This window comes from Podarcis pityusensis (assembly GCF_964106645.2).
Source record: "Podarcis pityusensis genome assembly, chromosome: 17".
Taxonomy (NCBI): domain Eukaryota; kingdom Metazoa; phylum Chordata; class Lepidosauria; order Squamata; family Lacertidae; genus Podarcis; species Podarcis pityusensis.
In genome coordinates, this window is record NC_138042.1 from 30154475 (window position 1) to 30175448 (window position 20974).

At 43.3% G+C, this 20974-nt stretch overlaps 1 protein-coding gene across 7 annotated transcripts in view; it reads left to right on the forward strand.

Moving 5' to 3' along the window:
- PSD3 (pleckstrin and Sec7 domain containing 3) overlaps positions 1-20974 on the forward strand; it is a 158915-nt gene that overhangs the window by 97211 nt on the left and 40730 nt on the right. The window contains exon 10 of one of the 7 annotated variants that reach the window (XM_080986707.1): positions 14517-14685. The exons of 5 other annotated variants lie outside the window; for them this stretch is intronic. In XM_080986707.1, the coding sequence (XP_080842833.1) occupies positions 14517-14654 (138 nt within the window). In that variant the 3' untranslated portion in view covers positions 14655-14685. Of the gene's footprint in view, positions 1-4168; positions 4564-14516; positions 14686-20974 lie in introns of those variants that run through there. One more of the 7 variants, XM_080986711.1, reaches the window with a different exon arrangement.

Below are 20974 nucleotides of genomic sequence, written 5' to 3' on the forward strand. Positions count from 1 at the left end.
TGCTATAATCATTATTGTCTCAATATTTGTCCTTTTGATGTGCATGGAAACTTCCATTTATGTAGGTTCAAAGTTAGCAGCAAAGCCCAAATCAGTCCTTGCACATCTGCTTGGCCAAACCTGCTCATTTTGCTTCTTAGCCTTTGCTTAGGAAGAAAACCATTCATTCCACTCTCACACACAAATGTTTCAGTATGGTTGTCATGCAGTTGCCAAGGCTTGAACTATTTCTCATCATCAGGGTCAGCATAGACTGCTCTGCACAGCTCATAACTTAAGTTTTTAATCCAACTGGGTTTAAAATACAGCTTACTTAACAATTAAAAATAGGAGGATGGAATACATGCTTTTAAAAGTATTCTATCTGAATATAACACAAGCATAAATGTCTCTGATAAACATTAAAAAAGGTAAAGGGACCCCTGGCAGTTAAGTCCAGTCGCGAACGACTCTGGGGTTCCGGCGCTCATCTTGCTTTTACAGGCCGAAGGAATGATAAACATTTACTTCATTTTAATTGTGGCAAGCCCAGCACCACAAAGACCCTTTGGGGCAACAGGGTCATTTCTTGTGGCGTTATCTTCACTCCCAGCCGTTTTGTTTTGTTTTGTTTTTAGTATTGCTTTTACTTCTCTTCTGACAGCCACACTGATATGTGCCCTCAGAGCTGTTCCTCCTTGCACTGTGTTGGCATAAGCATGTACTGCTTGCTGTGAAGGCACACTCTTGAAACTGACAGCTCCTCCAGGACCTTACAAAGCGTTGTAGTGAGTCGGAAGCATTTTAAGACTGCTCCAAGGACATCCACATACCTCCAAATGGGGCAGCTTTGGTTTGGTATCTGTGCTTCCTCCAAAGTGGATGCACCCCAGTTTTTCACGGGCATTGTGAAGATAGGTTTTTACTAACACAGAAAATGGGGAGGCAAGAAAGTTTCTGAAGTTTTATCTGCTGCTGCTGCTGCTACTACTACTACTCCTAATAATAATAATTGTATTATTATTAATAATACTGTATTATTCTTATTTTTATATTCGTCAGAGCAGCAGGCAGAGGTGCAATGAAGTCCCCAAACTGTGCAAAAGCAGAGAATCTGTTGATGAGGCTGCAAAGAAGCATTTAGGCAACCTGTTAAGCTTGTGTTCTCTAGGACAAAGCTCTTAGCCACTTTCAAAAGGACCTTTATGACCCTGCCTTTTAATTTTTCATAGCTCCACATCGGTTTCTGTTGTTACAGTGATTGTGGAAAACTTTCACCTACTCTTTAAAGTAACCCTGTCATGTCCCAAGGGTGCTAGCATAATAAGGTAACTGAACTTAAACATTCACCACTGTGGTGGAAAAGTCATGTGCTGATGATGGCAGTGCTGGCAGCAGCTTAACATAAAAACATCAGAACTCAGTAAAACATCGCCCCCCCCCCCCCCATCACACACCAGTGTTTTAAAAGGCACTGACAAAGTTTAGGTACTTGCCTAACAGATAAAAATATGGCCTCTGCTGTTTGCGGATTACGTATATTTACCTGGAAATATGCCCAGTTCTCTTCATAGACTGATTATGTGCACATTATCCAGGAGCTGTGGTGAATATGCACAATAACTAGTTGTTATGTACTGCTCATCTTAAATTAACCCCAATGTATACAGTGGTACCTCAGGTTACATACGCTTCAGGTTACAGACTCCGCTAACCCAGAAATAGTGCTTCAGGTTAAGAACTTTGCTTCAGGATGAGAACAGAAATCATGCTCTGGTGGCGCGGCGGCAGCAGGAGGCCCCATTAGCTAAAGTGGTGCTTCAGGTTAAGAACAGTTTCAGGTTAAGAACGGACCTCCAGAACGAATTAAGTACTCATCCCAAGGTACCACTGTATATAAAATGTCCTTGGTAAATAATGGCCTTTAATTAGTCTTCTGTGCGCACTGTTTGATTAATTTAAAATCTTTTAAATGATTTCCTTGGGCTTCATATCCTTCCCCAGGGTCACTAGAATTGAAAACCCCAGATGGGAGCGGGAATATTTTTCGACTCTCAGTGCACATAGTTGTATATGCAGACACACAGGAACAAAATGCTAATGTACCCCTTCCCTTCCATCTGATAGCTGCCTCCTCAGGTGGCAATTGTTGCTAAATGCATTGTAATAAGTGCAAATCAAGTGCATTGTGAGAGAAAACATTATATTAAATGACTTCATTTAAAAAGGAAACTGGATTGCTAATACTCTGCTTCAGAAGCTATTGGGGGGGAAATATTACTGGATAAACCTCAACATATAGGAGGGTCATTTGCCATTTATGGGGGGGGGGGGAATGTGGTGTTGGTTCAGAATGTTGTGATAACATGAAAGTGTGCCTATCTCGTCTGCATTTTGTACATTTCAGAGCTCAATATGCACATTTTGTGGTCAATACTGTGTCTATCTCAAGAGTGTTTCTCTGGTCAATATGCATAGCCTTCATGAAACACTGGAGATGGTTCACACTTCAGCATAATCTTTCTCTGAACTCATGCAAGAAGGATAGTTTCTAACTTGAGAGAATGTGCAGAACGCAGCAATTTATGAAGGAGTGTTGTATATTGGTGGTTCAGTAAACTTTGTAAGTGATGGTGGGTAGTGTTCATAAATACCTGGTAGTTGTAGATTCATCTGAAGGAGTGTGTGTGTGTGTGTGTGTGATTAGATAGATAGATATAACAATAGATCTAGCTATTAGGGAACTGTGCCTGGTAAATTGGAACAGTTGGAGTATGTGTGCCCTTCCTGGCATCCTCAGTCATATGCAGTTCAACTTTTGTCTTTACCTTCTCCAGCCAGTGCTACCAGCTGATACTCCCCCTGTGTGCCAACGTACTAGGGATCAGTTCTCATCTGAGCTTTGTTGCTATGGTTACATGCAATCTGCTGTGTTCTGGGTCTCCAGGAGCTAGAAATGATTTGGGGGGTGGGGTGGGGGGTTGGACTTCGTAGCCTTTAGGTAAGCACCGCCGTTCCCTTATATGGAGCTTACTTCCCCTTACGCCTTGAAACACTGATTGGGCAAAAAACCCACTCCTCTTGTGCAGCGGTTTACGGGCTGCTTTAGTTGGCGAAACAGATCCAGGACTTGGACTACCATCATAGCCTCTGCCTTTTTGTTCACTTGTGCTGATTTGAAGGCAGAACCGGCCACACTTTTTAAGCCTCTTCCACCAGTTATTTTGGGAACAAAGGTTCACATACGAGCCTTCGCTGCCAAGGCTGGGACAGTGGGGTTTTGCTACTGAGCTGTGTGACCTTGTGTCTCAGTTAACGAATCTGAAAATTGAGAATGAGCATGTATGTGAGCCATTCATGCCTCTTCCCACCCCCCCTCAACCCCCCCTCTAAAACTTGAATTGAGACACAAGTTCTAAATCTGCAAACCTATGCACAAATTTCCTGGGAGTTAATTATAATGATTAGGTTTTTTAAAATAATAATAATAATAATAATAATAATAGCATTTAATATATATTGCCCTGGTAATCCTAGTTGTAGGTGTGGAGCTGGCAGAGAGAAGCTTGCCTTAAGGAGAGGCAAGATCTGAATGGGGGATTTCTTGATTCCTAGTACCATATCATAGCTACCAAGTGCTTCTGTGTATAAATGCACAGGGCTGCCCAGTAAATCCCACTTGTAATTGAAGCTAGTGTCTGCAGACCACCCTGTGAAAAAGCAGCGTCTTTTTTTACATGCTTGTCTTTCCTAAGATGTTTTGCAATCCATTTAGCCTCCACCCCAATTTTCTTTTCGAAGCAGCGGCTACCTGGCAGGCTCGTCTCCTTCGGGGCAGTCTTTTATTTGTGCCGTCTTAATTTTATTGCACCCAGCTTAATGTACTTTGACATGGTATGGCTGGAATACAAGTGTTGCCTGTCTGCAGTCAGAAATGAATTGCTTTTTTGCTTGGCCTTTTGCCATCTGTTCCGTTCTTTGAAACTGATACCCTTGAGCCGCACTGGAGAATGCACCCCCCCCCCCCCGTGTGTGTGTGTGTGTGTGTGTGTGTGTATTGGGAAAGGATGGCGATATGTGCTGAGCAGCAGGGTAGTGAGTAGGGGTGGGGTTTCCACCCTTTTATATTTTGCAGCCAGTGACGTAGGCATTGCCTGGAACAATCACGCTGCCTCAAAACAGTGTAGTTGAAGATGCTCTGTGTGTGTATGTGTGTGGTGGCTGGTAGTGGGGGACCAGCTTGGTGCATTTTTAAGCAAACACTGATTGCTGCAGCTTAGGCTCCACAGAGATTCCTCTCCTTCTAAACTACCTTGAAGAGAATTTGTGAAGTGTGGTTTATTTCTCCTCTTCTGCCCCCCTGCTTCGTATATATATAATATATATATAGGAGAGAGAGAGAGAATATTTATTTGCTTTGTGGAAATGATTGGAGTTAATAGTGTCCAGAGCACCAGCAAGGTCCGAGTGAGAGCTACAGGTTCGGTGAAATACCCGCGAGAGGACCCAGTCTGGCGGCAAACTCACCGCTCAAAGTCCATGAAAATTTCCAACTCCACGGAGTTTTCTGCTAAAGAAGCCAAGGTAAATGAATGCAACATTGCATATAAATCTCCACAACATTTCTGGCAGTCTTGAAAAGGGGACGCTGCCCTTGAGCCTTTGGCTGATAGTGCCTTTTATTTCTTACAAAATACCGTGGGGAAGGAATAAGCCGGCAGGTGGGGGTGGAGGGACAAATCCCAGATTGAAGGTAGGTGCTGGATGGATTTGATAGACTTTCAGAGAATGTCTCTTCATGGAGCTGGGTCAGTGCTGCCAACTTGGTAGCCGATCCAATCTAGACGGTGTTTTTCTCTTTGGCCATATACCTGTGTTACATGGGGTGGTGGTGGAGCTGAAGGGGAAAGATCTACCTTGCAATTTCTAGACAGAAATGCTCTACATGCTGATTGCATTTCCCTTCTCCCTTAGTGCGTGTCTGAGTGGGTGGCTTGCATGATTCAGGTGATGTTTTTTAAAATGCATGGCTAAATATTGCAATGAAATATTCATTATTACATTTCTCTCTGTCTTTGTGTGCATGGCATTTTTTTTTTAACATTGTCATCTGTGTACTTGGTTTGTCACCGTAGACAGTACTGTATCCAGCTGGCTCCAGCCACCTGCTTTAGGAGCTGTTTGGAGTGCCTTTAAACTGTCGTATTGCGTTCTGTTCTGCTGATGTTGTTGTTGTTGTTTTAAAAGCAGCATAGCCTAGTCTGGGCATCTGCATGTGGGCATGATTGAGCACAAATTTAACCATTGCCCTCTCTGCCTCTTTCCTCCTGTTGCAACACATAATGGCAATGCTTTTCCACTAGCATACAAGTCAGGAAGTACGGTAGCCTTTTATAAAGGAGCGTGGTAAAAAAATAAAATTTTAAAAAGCGTCCCCAGTAAATCTACAGTATTGGAAGTCAGATGTAAATGCTGCTACTGTTATACCTGTATATGCTTGGTGTTTATGCACACGTTTCATTTCCCTGTTCTTCTTCCCTCTTGCATCATGTTGCCTTCAGGGTGCTAGGTTCGAAATATCCATCTGCATGAGAACCTCACCAGTATGGGTGGGGAGCGTGGGCGGGCATGCCAAAATCATGTGGACTTAGCAAGGATCTTCAAACTTGCAACCATTCTGTTGTGATTCTTCAAGGCAGACATTTAAGCTTTCTTGCACCTTTGCAGGGAAGGGGCAGGACTGGAATTCTCAAGGTTGCACACACTTTTATAGAGGTTCGGTTTCATTCAGGTCCTCCCCACCCCCCAAAGGAATGCCATTGTGGGGGAAAACAATAGAACCTCTCAGTTGGTTTCGCTTCCTGCGGCGAGATCTAGCTGGTTTGCAGCAAATGAATGATATAATGAAACCCTAGCATTTTTGCTGATAACCGTTGCCGAACGCATGAAGAGGTGTATACATAAATATAACATTGCTGAGCTGGTGTGCTACTAAGCATGCTATGATCATGATTAGTCACAAGGGGCATCCCCAGGGGAAGGGCCACAGCTCAGTGACCGTGCACATGCTTTTCATGCAAAAGGTCTCCAATTAGATCCTTAGCTGGAGAAGGCACCTGTCTGAATGAAGGGCTTTGCTCGGGCAGCATAGACAACACTGAGCTAAGATCTGAGGCTATAAGGCAGGTTTCTCTGTTTCTTTCCCCCAATATACTATCATAAAACAAGTGCCCTACCCCCTTTTCCTGTGAGCCTCTGGTAGCCTGAAATTACTAATTCTCAGTTCTCTACTGGTTGTAATCTAAAGCCAGTTCATACATGCTTATTCGTTTACCATATTACCACATGGTAAGCCATCAGAGTTTACTCAGCCCAAGTCGGCTGAATCATGATACTTTCGAACTGAGGCAGTTTGTAGACGACCAATAGTCACCACGTGATGGTTCATAGTCACTAAAAGTGTTGGTGTAACACGTTAAAGATGAACAGCTATATTGCGGGAAAACTTTTTGTAGTCTTGAGAAGTAGTCTTCAACCTTTTTGGACCTGGGACTTACCTTTAACCCAGACATGCATTGGGGGACCCATGTCTTTTCTCTCTCTCTCTTTTGCCATATAGGGCAGAAGTGCTGCTATTGCAACCCACATTGGATCCGGCAGTGATTTCATAGTGGGTCCCAGCCAGCCCACCACTCGAAGACCAATGCCCTAGAACAGGGGTCAGCAACCTTTTTTAGCCGTGGGCCGGTCCTCCGTCCCTCAGACCATGTGATGGGCTGGACTATATTTTTGGGGGGAGGGAATGAACGAATTCCCATGCCCCACAAATAACCCAGAGATGTATTTTAAATAAAAGCACACATTCTACTCATGTAAAAACACCAGGCAGGCCCCACAAATAACCCAGAGATGCATTTTAAATAAAAGGACACATTCTTCCCATGTAAAAACACACTGATTCCCAGACCATTCACGGGCTGGATTGAGAAGGCGATTGGGCCGCATCCGGCCCCTGTGCCTTAGGTTGCCTACCCCTGTCCTGGAACCTACTTTAGCCGTAATGAGAAACAAGCGTTCAAGGAATGTAGATGTGCTTGTGTGAGCCAGGCCTTCAAAGAGTTTCTTTATGCATCTCAGTCCCCCAGCTGAATTTAGTGAAATGGTGTGTGTGTGTGTGTGTGTGTGTGTGTGTGTGTATAGTAATCCTATTTGAGGGCTAGGTCTCTCATTTACGGAATCAATCTCTCACTTTTGTTGTTGTTATTAACTCTATACAGAATATTATAAAAAATACTTGACATACAATAAAAAGGTAAAGCGTAAACATTGAATTAGGCACAGCACTAAGTAAAAAAGCGATGGAGGGTCAGCCAGGAAAAGAGACAACAGAATGACCTTCAGCATATTCTTGTGAAAGTCATTTAACCACTGAGTGACTTAGTTTCTCTGCTGCCCCCACCCATGTGGTCCATTTATATCACTCTCCCTATTATTTCAGTGAGTAACTAGAACGTGGACAAACTGAGTGGAGAGAGCGAGCAGGAGTAAATCCCTGAAGCTAATGGTGCAAGGAGATGCCTGATATATTCTGGGAAACCTTGTCTTAGGAGAGAGCCTCCACCAACTCTTCTCCAACCCTCCCAAAAGCTGTAGGCTAAGGGCTGTGAATGAGTGGACTCTTGTTGCAGGCAGATGTTCATAACAAGTAGGAGAGCCCCAGATCTCAGTCACTGGAGCTGGGAATTATCCTAATGCACTCTTCTCCCATATAAAAGAATAGCGGCTGCCCAGTTTAGTGGGTGATCTAAAAGTGGGAGTACTGTTGTGATGAGGGCGAAGCCTGTCCACTCAAATACTCAGCAGTCCTGCAGAGGCATATGCTGACACATTGCAGTGTCCTTTGTGATGCTCCCTACGTACACAGACCAACCACCTATCCATTCTAATGAAGTGCATTTACTGGTTTATAGTGAGCGCTTAGCAAGCGGGGTAGTACTAGTTGAAGCTGTTGCTCCTCAGAAGGGTGGGAGGGAGGGCAGGACCAGCCCTATCATGCCCCAGGTGAAGCACCATTCTTTGGGTTGCACCCTGAGGGAGCATATAGATAAGGGCAGGAAATGAAAGTCTGAATAGTACAACAAGACTCTTTAAAGTGTTGGCCGTGGTGGGAGTTGGGCTCTGCTTTAGACAAAATATATTGGGCTGGTGAGTGACATGTTACATCTCAGTAATCTAATGAAGTCACACTGAGATGGAAACAAGCTGCCCAGATGCTGTTTTCTGGAATACAGTGGAAAATGTCCCTCTCAGCCATAGTAGGAAGAAGTGAGATTATGAAATCAGAAATGAGATTATCCAGTTTTGCTTCAAACTCTTCCCCTGCTACCCCAGCCCCCCAGAACTAAAGATTTAGCTGCTGCTGCTGCTGCTTCTTCTTCTTCTTCTTCTTCTTCTTCTTCTTCTTCTTCTTCTTCTTCTTCTTTAATTGCTTTCTTCAACACACAAAACAGAAGTTATTTATAGATATCTGTTAGCATTTCTATAGGGCTTTTAGTGCAAAATGCTATGCAAGGTTTAATTCATTCATCATTGCACGGAGCTGGTAAATTGAAATTGCACAATGAGATAGTTTAAGAAGCTGTAAAAAGCCCACAGTTCTGGTTGAGACCAAATACCTTAAGTTGTCAAATCTCTTGAGTGCTATATCCCTTGGAACACACTGTGTATTGGGGCGGTGGTGGGGAGGGAGAGAGAACTATAAGTGGACAAATGGGATCACTTCCCCTAACAGCACTGCTCCTGTTTACAGAGCCAGCCATCCATTTCTTCCTCTGGGATACTTCAAGCTATTTGGTGCTCAAGCAAGCCGGGTTATCATCTCCTCCCACCCTGCTTTTCTGTTTTTCCTTTTCCAGTTGGCAGACAACATTCCACGGATCTTGGCAACCATGGCCATTTTGAGTCCCCATTGAGCTGTTTGGGACATGGGGGGCGGGGAGGTTGTCCTCATTGGGTTTGGGTTTTTTTAAGGGTCTGTTCTTGGTTTTTTAGTGATTTTGTAGACTGGGGTTCTACTATTCCCAGACATAGTGATGCCTCCTCCTTGTTTCTCAGTGGCTGGTTTGTCTTCGATCCTGTTGGCATGGGGACACTAAGTTCATTATTTGAGGGAGTAATGATGAAATGCAAATCCACAAGTGCACCCCCATTCTCTGCTGCCCTGCCTACAAGGCTGCTGCATTTTGTTCCAGAGTTTCTGGCTTCCTAAAATTCTTTGGCACCTCTGGCATAATGATTGTGAGAATGCACAGAATGCATTTTCCTGAGTGAGGCAGTTGATTTTGCTTGTTAAGGATCTAAGGTCTAATCCAATTTGAGGCTTTGCAAAGTGCGGTTTCCCCCTAGGGGAGCAGCTTTTAAAATGTAATGGCAAAGTGTCCCTTTGAAGAGCCTATTTATTTATTTATTTTGGCGGGAAGGGAAACATATCTTATGGAAAATAGGAAAATAACAAAACCACCCAATGATGGATCTTTTCTTTTAGGTTTTACACCCTCTTATTCTGGCCAGGAGGATGAAATTGTGGCCAGGCAGGTAAAATTCTGGCCAGTTAGCAATCTTGCCATGACAATCCAGGATAGATGTAAAGTTCTACTCCAGATTTCATCTTCAAAGCATACAATTTCATTAGTATAGCCGTTGCTAATTTTTATATGACTCGAACATGCCTATTACCACACAGTGACTCAGGGGTGGAGCTAAGAACGGACGCCAGCTGTCCCGACTCCTACTCATCCCATTTCAAAATGCCAAAACATCACCACACACACACACACAGAGAGAGAGAGAGAGAGAGAGAGAGAGAGAGAGAGATTTAGGCTTAGTTTAGCTAATCCAAAGCTAACATGGACAACAAATTGCCTAGTCAGTTGTATGCGTCACACTCTCTCTCTCTCTCTCTCTGTGTGTGTGTGTGTGTGTGTGAGAGAGAGAGAGAGAGAGAGAGAGAGAGAGAGAGAGAGATAGAGAGAGAGAGACGTGTGCTGCACACTAAATCAATCTATTTTCTCCCACATGGAGCAGATTTAGTTCATGCCGAGTTATATGCTAGCTTGAGTTTCATTCTCAGCGTACAGCAGTCAATCACAAGTAGGAACGAAACAAAGCTGGCATTGTTTAAAAGTATTGCAGTTCAGGATTTTGAACTGCAAGAAGCTAATCCCTAGACTGGTACGTCATCAATCAAACATAAACATAAAAGCTTTGCAGGCTAAAGCCCAGCTCTTCTTCTTGCCAGTCAGTCATTGCTTCATAAAACTCACCAGCTGGTGTTGTTAAGTGTAATAATGCTCCTTTCTCCCCTTCCTTTTGCTGCAGCTCTTGGTGCAAGGTCTGCTCTGTTAGTCACTCAGATCTTTTCAACTAGCCTGTCCAGTAACCCTCAGCCATTATGAGATGAGATTTAACAATTCCAGTTTTCAGTCAGCAATGGCGATAGATGGATACTTCTTATTCCATGGATCACTTTTTAAAGGGACTCATCAAAAACAAAGGCGCTCCGGTTGGTGCAAAACTCCACAAGAAATATAATTTGACACAGGGTCCTTTTACATTGCATGCCCAAGATACTTTGCACCTCACCACATTTTTGCAATAACAATACATGAAACAGCTAACAACTGGCTGCCATTTCATGACACCCAAAATCAGCTGCCTGAAGCAGCCGCCTCACTCTGTCTTCTGATAGAGCCAGACGTGCTTTGACGTTAAATGGGCAACGACAGGTAAAATCTCGGAAACCAGAAAGGTGGCTTGATAAGTTTTTGGGTTGTTTATTGTGGCATCTGGTGCTCCTCATGCATGCACGTTCTGTGCAGCATGTACATGAAGCCACTGTCACCAAATGCTAACCTATATTCCACCCCCCATTTAATCTGGATTTACTCTTTCCAGGGAATAGTTCATAATTTCATGTTGCTTATCCATTTGTGATATTACCCATAAGCAATATTAAACCCCCATCTAGAAGCACTCTTACAGTGGTCACAAACCTAGAAATCTTATTTATCCCATGATTATAAACTTTGCACTGAATTCTGCAATAAATTGTGCACAGTATTAACAATTACGGAATTGGTGGGTTATTGCAAAAAAATAAAAATAAAGATAGATTTACAATCTTATGAAGATTACTTGTTCAAATTTAGCATAAGGTATCTCAGGAGTAGAGAACCTCTGGCCTGTGGCTCAATCTTGGCCCAAATCAGCTCATGAGGCCATTTGTTTGAAAATAGCTCAGAGAATGTGCAGGCAAAGCAGACCCCTCCCCACATGTTGCAGGCCAACTTGACAGGTGAACGAGACACCTAATGTCATCGTGATATCAAATGATTGATAAGTGGGTGGCCCCGCCCACCTGCTGAAGTTGGTCCACATGGTGAGGGAAGATATCGATATTGCCCATTGGGCCAAAAAAGGGCCATCTAATATGTTAGATTACTGAATTAAGCATTTCTTAATCACAAAATGACCAAAGAGCCCTAAGAAAGTGTGGCTCACCCACAGTAGACTATGAAAGATTATGAACCATATGTTTGTAGGTGCCAGAGGAAAATACTATTGCACTTTAGAAATAATGGAAACCGATCATCACACAAAGGAGTGAGCTCCTGAGGTCCTCCTAAATACTGAAGTTTCAGTGTGCAAGTTCTAGTTAACAAGATCCATTGATTTCAGCAGAAGAGTTGTCCATTTCAGCCGAAATCATTGAGACTTCAGAATGCTCAACTTCGGTTGGATTGTGTCCAAAACATATAATACTTTTTCAAATCAAATGCTGCGTTCCTGTGCTTCAAATACGATCCAGTTCATCCCATGCACATATGCACAACTTGGGTATCCTTTGTATGGGAATGTGGTTATTACTATTATTATTTTTTAGGGCAGAGTATTTGCAGCCCCAGCCCCTGGTTTTCATTTCTTCCTCCAGCAGCTTTGAAAGGATGTAGTCAGGACAGGTTGTGGTGTAATCACAAGTGGGAAATGCTTTCTTCTTAAAAAATAAATAAATGAGTTGGAGGCTAGTTCTTTTGTGCCCTGAACTTAGACAAGCACTCAGCTAGCAGTTCCCTCTTCCTGCAGCCTGAAGTGATTCAAAGAAAATGCTTTGTAATTTGATTTTACAGATACTATAGACTGCCCGGGAGATGAGGTGGGGTGGAGGGGCAGGGAAGGAAGGGAGTGTTAGAATAGTCGCATAGTGATTTTGATGGTGTGGGGGTGTCACACACCCTAGTAGCCTTGCGGATAGGCATGCAGTTGAGCCTCTTCGTAGGACCATGGAAAGCTGCCTGGTCATCACAATACTTGTTTGCTTAACCCAAAACTCTGGGCTCAGGTACAGGGTCTTTACCTGTTCCTTCTTAAACTGGAGATGCCCACGAGTGCACCTGCATCCTTCTATATTCAAAGCATGCACTCCCCAGTCTTTGATTCAACAGACTTGCTTTTCCTGTGCCCAAGTCAAAGATGGCTTTGGAATAACACATTTCCCCCGTCATCATATATTTAAAAAATGTTTAAAAGGACACAGCAAGGACGGTTGTCTCTAAGCAGTATTATGAGCGAACTTGGACTTGCAAGGTTTCCTTATCCTGCTTTTTAATGGAGTCAGCATCACTTTTCTCTTTAAGGGACCCTTTGGCTGACTTAGCAGGCTTAAAAGCCTCCTGCGGTACCAGCCACCTAATAAGTAATGGGTTTCCCATGGAGCAGTTCCTCAGCATTCAGATGCTTAGGGTGTCTGGGCTTTTTGTTTACCAAAATGATTTTCCTCTCCACAAATAAACAGCTGGGATAATTAGTTCAATCTTCATCTTTCCCCGCACACCTGGTTGTGCTTTTCATTTCCCTTGCTGCTTTCACCTCAATGGATACTTACAAGTGCTTGTCTGGTTAGCCTTGTCAGGTGTTTACAGATGCTGCCGTTCAGCATTTTGCTTTCGAGAGTGAGTCCAAATGGAAAGAAGACTGGTGTGACACACAGCCTGAATGTGTGGTAAACACCGGAAGCTGCTGTCGCCCATGATTCTCTGTGGGCACACCACGGCATCCTTTTTTTATCCCTTGGTTTTTCTCCAGTGAAAACCCTATACATGTTGCACTGGAGATCAGAATGGAAAACTCGTTCAATTTCAGTGCCAACCAGGACTGTGCATGAATCTGCTGTTTTTCCACTCCCATGTTTCAAATTGCTCCAGGGATTCCTTCGTCTTAAGATTTGCATGCCTTGCCATGCTGCAACATGAAGGGGCCTACTTCTGAGGACACCATGCAGCGGGCGGTGGGGGATGAAGATAGGAATTGCTGTTTGAATAGGGCAGAAAGACTTTTTAAAGTATGTGAGGGTAGGTGAGTAGGTTGGGTTTGGGATCCATTTCAGACAGTAAAGTATATTATTGGGTGGCATCCAAGAGACCACATACAGCCATGTCTGAATGTTGGCCTTAACTGGAGTGTAGCCAAATAAATACCCTCCAGATATTTTGGACCACAACTTCCATCAGCCCCAGGCAGTATGGCCAATGATCAGGGATGATGAGACTAATAGTCCACAATTTCTGGAGGGCAGCATGTTGGCTAACCCTGGCCTTAGCCTCCCAGGTGGGCTATATCACACATTATCTTAGGTGCACACCTCAGAATGCAAAAGGTGAATGTAACTGAGTATACCATAACTATTAAGCAGGGACTCAGTGACAAATCTGGGTTTGCCTCTGTGTAATGGATCGGTGGGATGCAGGTGGCGCTGTGGGTTAAACCACAGAGCCTAGGACTTGCCGATCAGAAGGTCCGCGGTTCGAATCCCCGCGATGGGGTGAGCTCCCATTGCTCGGTCCCTGCTCCTGCCAACCTAGCAGTTCGAAAGCACGTCAAAGTGCAAGTAGATAAATAGGTACCGCTCCGGCGGGAAGGTAAACAGCGTTTCCGTGCGCTGCTCTGGTTTGCCAGAAGCGGCTTAGTCATGCTAGCCACATGACCTGGAATCTGTACGCCAGCTCCCTTGGCCAATAAAGCCAGATGAGCGCCGCAACCCCAAAGTCGGCCATGACTGGACCTAATGGTCAGGGGTCCCTTTACCTTTACCTTAATGGATCGGTGCCAGACTTAATCTTTGGAGACCTCGGTTCAAATTGCTGCTTGGCCACCAAAGCACTGTTATGGCAGAACTGAATTTGAGCCAGTACTCATACAGATCCGTCTCTAGAGATTGCTTTCAGTGCTGGAATTTCAGCTGGAGCTGATCAGTAATAAAGGAGAGAGCCTCTGACCATGTGCAAAAGGCTTCTTCCAACAAAGTTTCATGATCCAACCGATGTTTCATCACAGATATCGATAGAGGTTTGCTGATTCATTTGTAGCTGTTTTGTAGTAGGCATTTTTTTCATAGAGTGGCTTGGACTTCAGTAAGAACAATTTTTGAGCAATTCTAAATGTTCACCTATGTAATATTTTTACCTGTAATCTTCCTGGAACAGGAGCTCAAAAGCAGATCAGCAGCCAGCTCTCTCCCTCCAAACAGCAACAGCATTTCCCCAGGTCTTGAGAACTCCACCTACTCATTTGTCAGCAGGAACTGTTTCCTATGGTTTCAACTAGCAATTTCAGCCATTTAAGATTCAAATTAAAATAATTAATTTTCTTGTCTGATTGCAGTTAGGTTTTTCTTCAGGGTTTCAACCCTCAGTCTCCAACCTGTTTCCCTTTTCAAAATACATACATTCATTCATTTTTGAAGGGTTAGGTTTTGAGGTGGTATGGGTGTTCTTCAAAAATATTTCCAGTAGCCCCAAATCTTTCTAAGGGCTCGGAAGCCTTAAGTCAATGATACTACATGCTTTTTGCAAACTGTGGGTCATCCTTAAGCCTAGCACTTACATTAAGGAAGCAATTTTGCGTTAATGTTTCAGGGCTGTGGGTGGGCACCCTACACCTGCTGGGCAACAGGGAAGGTCCGATCCATGAAATTCCAGTCTGTTTCAGTTCTGCATGAAAACAAGACTAAATCCTTTCCTTCCTGGTTCTGCATGGGTTTTTTTAGGGAAAACAGGATGTGCAGAACCCAAAAGGGGAAAAACCCGTGGTATAGTTTTTTTAAAAAAACTATTCAATGAGGTGGTCCAAGGACTGCTGTTCTGCCTCTGTTCCTATAAAATACATTTCTTTTTAAAAAGTTTAAACAGGTAATCTAGCCACCCACAGCCTGGAGCAGCCAGCATGCAGAGTTCCTTGCTGCTGCCTGCTTTGAATGCAATGCAACAAGTCCACCTGGGAGTGATGGGTTTTAATGACCTGTTGTTCTCGGGTGGAATGGCTGCCCCTAATAATGCAGCCATGGGTTGTTGTTTTTTGTTCCTGTGTAGTTCCTCCTAAGAGCAATGCAATGTTATCAAGTCCTGCTGCTCTCATATGGGTTTGCAGTGTGCAGTGACAAGGAGCCCCATGCACTAGCTAAACGCTCCAGGCTGTGAGTGTTTGGTTTACCTGTCATGACAAGAAATATGTTTTATAGGAACAGAGGCACTGCTGCAGCACTCAGAATGCCTCGTGACCTGGTCCAGGTCATGATCCTTCCGGACTGAATCAGGCGAGTCTGCTTCAGAATCTGAGTTTGGTAGATTTAGAGCCAGTTTAAGCATGGTGTTCTCCTACAAGGGCTTCTCAGCAGCCACAGACATGGCTAAAGGTAAAAGGACCCCTGACTGTTAGGTCCAGTCGTGGATGACTCTGGGGTTGCGGCGCTCATCTCGCTTTACTGGCCGAGGGAGCCGCCATACAGCTTCCAGGTCATGTGGCCAGCATGACTAAGCCGCTTCTGGCGAACCAGAGCAGCTCACAGAAATGCCGTTTACCTTCCCGCCGGAGTGGAACCTATTTATCTACTTGCACTTTGACGTGCTTTCGAACTGCTAGGTTGGCAGGAGCGGGGACCGAGCAACGGGAGCTCACCCCGTCGCAGGGATTCGAACCGCCGACCTTCTGATTGGCAAGCCCTAGGCTCTGTGGTTTAGACCACAGCGCCACTGTTCTGTAAATGTGAAGGATGCACCTATCAAGTTGTGACCTGCAGACTTTCCTCATGCTAGAGATAAGTCAAAGGTTAGACTGATGGTCGGCCCTTATTACCGGGTACCATATTAACATTTGAGTAGTAGGAGCATGACTTAAATAAGGGGAGCTGCTTTATCCCCCATATAGGACTACAGTAAATACCTTCTTGATACTTGTTTTTATCCAGCTTGAAGCATTCTGTTTAAAACCCGAAATCACTATTATACTATATTGGAACTGATGTTAACATAGCTCCTTAGCAGAGTCTAAATATGTCTGTGGCTATAGTCTGCCAACGTGTAAATTTCACCCAGTTATTAATTTGCCTAATTCATTAAATTAAGTACAGTGTGCACAATCCTTTTCATGTGATTTGAATCTCAGGATGCCCATAATAGGGATGCAGTTTTAATAGGCTTAATTGGGATATTAATCAATTGCAGCTTTCGCTGATTGATCTGTGAGGCTGCAGATTTAATCGATGGAGCTGTGTGATGCTTCATTTTGAAGCTGTTGCAGTTCTGGCGCTGAAACCTCCCAATTTTGCACCAGTGCCCTCTTGTATGCCATGCAGAATAAATAATAAAAGTCTCTTTGGGCTTGAAGTGCCCACCCTCATAGGTGTCTGCATGATTGGAGTGCTTAAATGTGTCTTCATGATTTGCTGCTCTGAGGTTGGCTTTTATTTATCATCACCTGTGTTTCTGCATCATGTGTGATGGGTTCACTCAGTTGCTTCCAGGTCAAAGACAGAACAAAGTTACCTGTGCCTCAAGGGAGGCTGTGTCATATGTCTTTGTCTTGAGTTGATTGATAGCCACTCCCGGTTTAATAAGGTAAAAAAAGGCCTCAATATCAAGAACTGGGTTTCTGTTTCTATGTTTGTTTTTCTTCCAGTCTGTAAACTGTTTTTCTTGCATCTTTTCCTGTCAGCTACATCATCTGCTGCTATTTGTGAAGACTGAATAGCCATTTCATTGCCGTATCCGGTTCTGTTTAGGGCAAGTGAAGATTAATGGTTGTGCTGGTTAAATGGTTTAAAAGTATTCATTTTATTAGAGTGATTTAATTAAAAGTCATAATGTGAAATCGTTTATTATTTAAAATCATAGCAGTAAGATATGAGAGAGAGTACAATAAATTGAGGCTAACAGCTAACAAATTATGTGTTCTTTAGTTGCTGATAATAACCCATGCAAAGTCCTACTTATTTGAATGAAAGATAAAGGATAAAGTGCGAGACTGGTTACATTACGCTCAGATTAAAGAAGTTTTTAAAAATGACAAGAAACTAGGGTTCCAGGTGGAGAAATCGAAATTAGAAACAGAATTGTTAGAACCAAAGACTAAGGTACTTTCAAGGATGTATAACTTGCTGTTAAAATGGAATACACAAGATGAAATGGTCAAATCGGCTATGATAAGGTGGGCACAGGACATTGGGTATAATATTATGTTTGAGGACTGGGAAAGGTTGTGGAGTATTGGATTGAACTTTACTGCATGCAATGCTTTGAAAGAAAATGTAATGAAAATGATATATAGATGGTATATGACCCCAGTCAAACTTGCAAAAATTTACCACCTGTCTGATAATAAGTGTTGGAAATGTAAAGAGAGTGAAGGAACATTCTTTCACCTCTGGTGGACCTGCCCTAAAGTGAAGGCGTTCTGGGAAATGATTTATAATGAACTGAAAAAGGTATTTAAGTATACCTTCACTAAGAAACCAGAGGCCTTTCTTTTGGGCATTGTCGGCCAAGGGGTGGTAAAGAAGGACCAGACATTTTTTATGTATGCAACAACAGCAGCAAGGATACTTCTTGCAAAACACTGGAAAGCTCAAGATCTACCCACACTGGAAGAATGGCAGATGCAACTGATAGACTATATGGAACTGGCCGAGATGACCGGCAGAATCCGTGACCTGGGAGAAGAGAAGATGGAGGAGGATTGGAAGAAATTTAAGAATTATTTACAAAAACATTGTAATTTGAGTGAATGCTAAGCAGGATGCTAGATCACAAATAATTGAGCACCACTAAACTAGATGATTTAAGATAATAAGTGAAATTGAGAAAATATGAACTTTTTTGAGAATTACAAGATTATAAATATACAGATGGGATATAAGAATGCAAATAAGATAATAAATTGCTGACAAAATGTTATAACGATGAAAGTGGGAGCGGGAGATGTGAGGAAGTCCAAAGAAAATGTGAAATTATGTTAAGATATATGTTACACTGTTTATTATGTTTATTATGTTTATTTCTATTGTAAACCCCAATAAATATTTAAAAAAAAAATGAATGAAAGATAATTATGTGGAGTTGGTAATGAGTAGTGAAGTTGCTAAAGTTTGCAATTTGTTGATTCATAATACTAACATTGGCAACTTACTGGGGAACCTGCGGCTCTCTAGAAGTTGCAGACCACATCTCCCATCATCCCTGACCATTAGCCACGTTGTTTGGGGCTGATGGGAGTTGCAGTCAAACAGCATCTGGAGAGCTACAGGTTTCCTCGCCCTTCTTAGAATACTTGTTCTGTCCTGAGATGAGCGTTATGATCCAAGAGATCTTCACAGATTGTATCTCAGATTGTAATCCAGATTGTTGAGAAACTCATCCCTCATGCTCGCTCACCTATCTGGTACCTTGAACTGCCCTGAGTTCTATGGATGAAGAGTGCTATGCAGAGTTAAAAAATAATTATAATTATAACCCTGCAACAGCAGTTTTTCAGGCACCAGGTATCCTGGAAAATGTCACTGCTACCAGCAATCTGATAAGTGGGAAGCAGGCTGTGGAGTTGGAGCTCCAAGGGCAGTTGATATTATTGAGATCAGGAATATGGCTTGGAATAAATCTTTCTTTCTTTCTTTCTTTCTTTCTTTCTTTCTTTCTTTCTTTCTTGCGGTGTGGGGAGCTTGGTTTTCAAGCCCAATTCTGAATTGAATCAGGTTGTGAGGTGCTTATTCCATCATTAGGAGTGAAAGATAGTGGTATGTGTCATTTGAGATCCTGTAGTTGGAATTAATGAGATAATTGAACATGTGCTTCTCTCTGCCATTGAATCTAAATGAGCAGAGGATCTATTTCGCTATAACGTTTTGTAAATGGCCAAGTGCTTCTATTGCTAACTAAACAAGTTCAACCCTTGTAGACCGTGTGGCAACCATATGTAAGCTGCTCTGAGTTCTTTGGAAGAAACGTGGGTCTTTAGTATCCATACGTTAAACTAGGTTCAATTAAAGAGGCTGCTTCTATCACAAACAGGCATATGGCCAGGACATCCAAGGGCAGACAGAGCTCAGGGTCGTACAGACAGTCACAGGCCTTTTGTGTTTGTTTTTTTGGATGGCAGCAACATCCTACTGGATGGCACCTGTAGTAAACAGATGATAGCTGTAATAAATACATTTTGCTGGCATATTAAGACCGCATGGTTTGATCTGCATGTTTATTCCCTTGAACAGGAGACTTGTAATAGAGAGGGTGTTCTGAAAGGCCATTCAATCTTTGTGTGATTTATATTGCCTCGGAGTTAAGTAAACTGGCTGATTCTGTGGCAGAAAGTTTGTGTATCTCTAGCAAGAGGGAGTTGTTGCTGTCAGAATATGTTCTTTAAAAACATGTGAAATTGTTTAGAGCCTCAGGTCGGTATCCACGGTCTTTCAGAGTCAGATTAAATACAGCTCTTTTGTGTGCATTCTGTTTTATGAAACCAGTATTGTCCCGAGCAACAGCTACAGGCATTTGAAATGGGCTGCTTGCTTTTTACATCATAGAGATGGCTAGCTTGATATGCTAAAAAGCATTATATTTGTGTATGTCTGAGAGAATTTGACATCAGTCCACCAGTAGGTGCCAACAGAGGTGCGCTGGTGCTAACATGATCTTGTACTACTGAAAAACAAACATGGAAAGAGAAAAAGTAGTGTCCTTTCTAGAGACAGTGGTGTAACCCAGCACAACAAGGCCAACATGGGGTACCCCAGATGTTGTTGGACTACAACTCCCATCATCCCTGACCATTGGGTCATGCTGGCAGAGCAACATTTGGAGGGCACCATATTGGCTACCCCTACAGAATAGGGTGAGCTCCCATTGCTTGGTCCCTGCTCCGCAGTTCAAAAGCACAGTGGGAAGGTAAACACCGTTTCTGTGCACTGCTCTGGTTTGCCAAAAGCGGCTTAGTCATGCTGGCCACATGACCCGGAAGCTGTCTGTGGACAAACTCCAGCTCCCTCGGCCAATAAAGCAAGATGAGCGCCGCAACCCCAGAGTTGGTCACGACTGGACCTAATGGTCAGGAGTACCTTTACCTTTACAGAATAGGAACCTTCTGGAGATTCTCCCATCAGGATCAGCTATAACTAAATTTTGACTAGGCGGGTGTGTTTTCTAGACCAGAGTCCAAGAGTTAAGTTGCTGGAAGTGGAGCTGGAGGCTTGACCTTAGATTGGGGGGGGGGGCGACCTAGGGTCTGTAGGCAGCAAATATTGCTTTGAGAAGGCAAAGGCAGACTGCCAGGCCCCTAGTATTTATACTAAGGCTAGTCAATGCAGAGGCTTCATGCTGCTTGCTGATTGCAGCGGCCATTGTTGTACACTCTTTCCCCCTACTTTGTCAGAATTCTGTGACAGCATATGCCATCCATGGTGGCTCACTAGACTAAATCCCAGAATCAAGTCAAGAGGTTCCTTGAAGTCTCCGACACCCACACCCTTCCTTAGTGGACTCAAAGTTTCCTCAAGTCAAGAGTAGTTGAATTCTGTTCCTCACCTATCCCCTGGTGTAGTGGGAAGGGGTGGATGGTGAAGATGACAAGGAAATTGGTTCATGATCTATTCATTTTCTTTCAGGGAATGCCACTAATG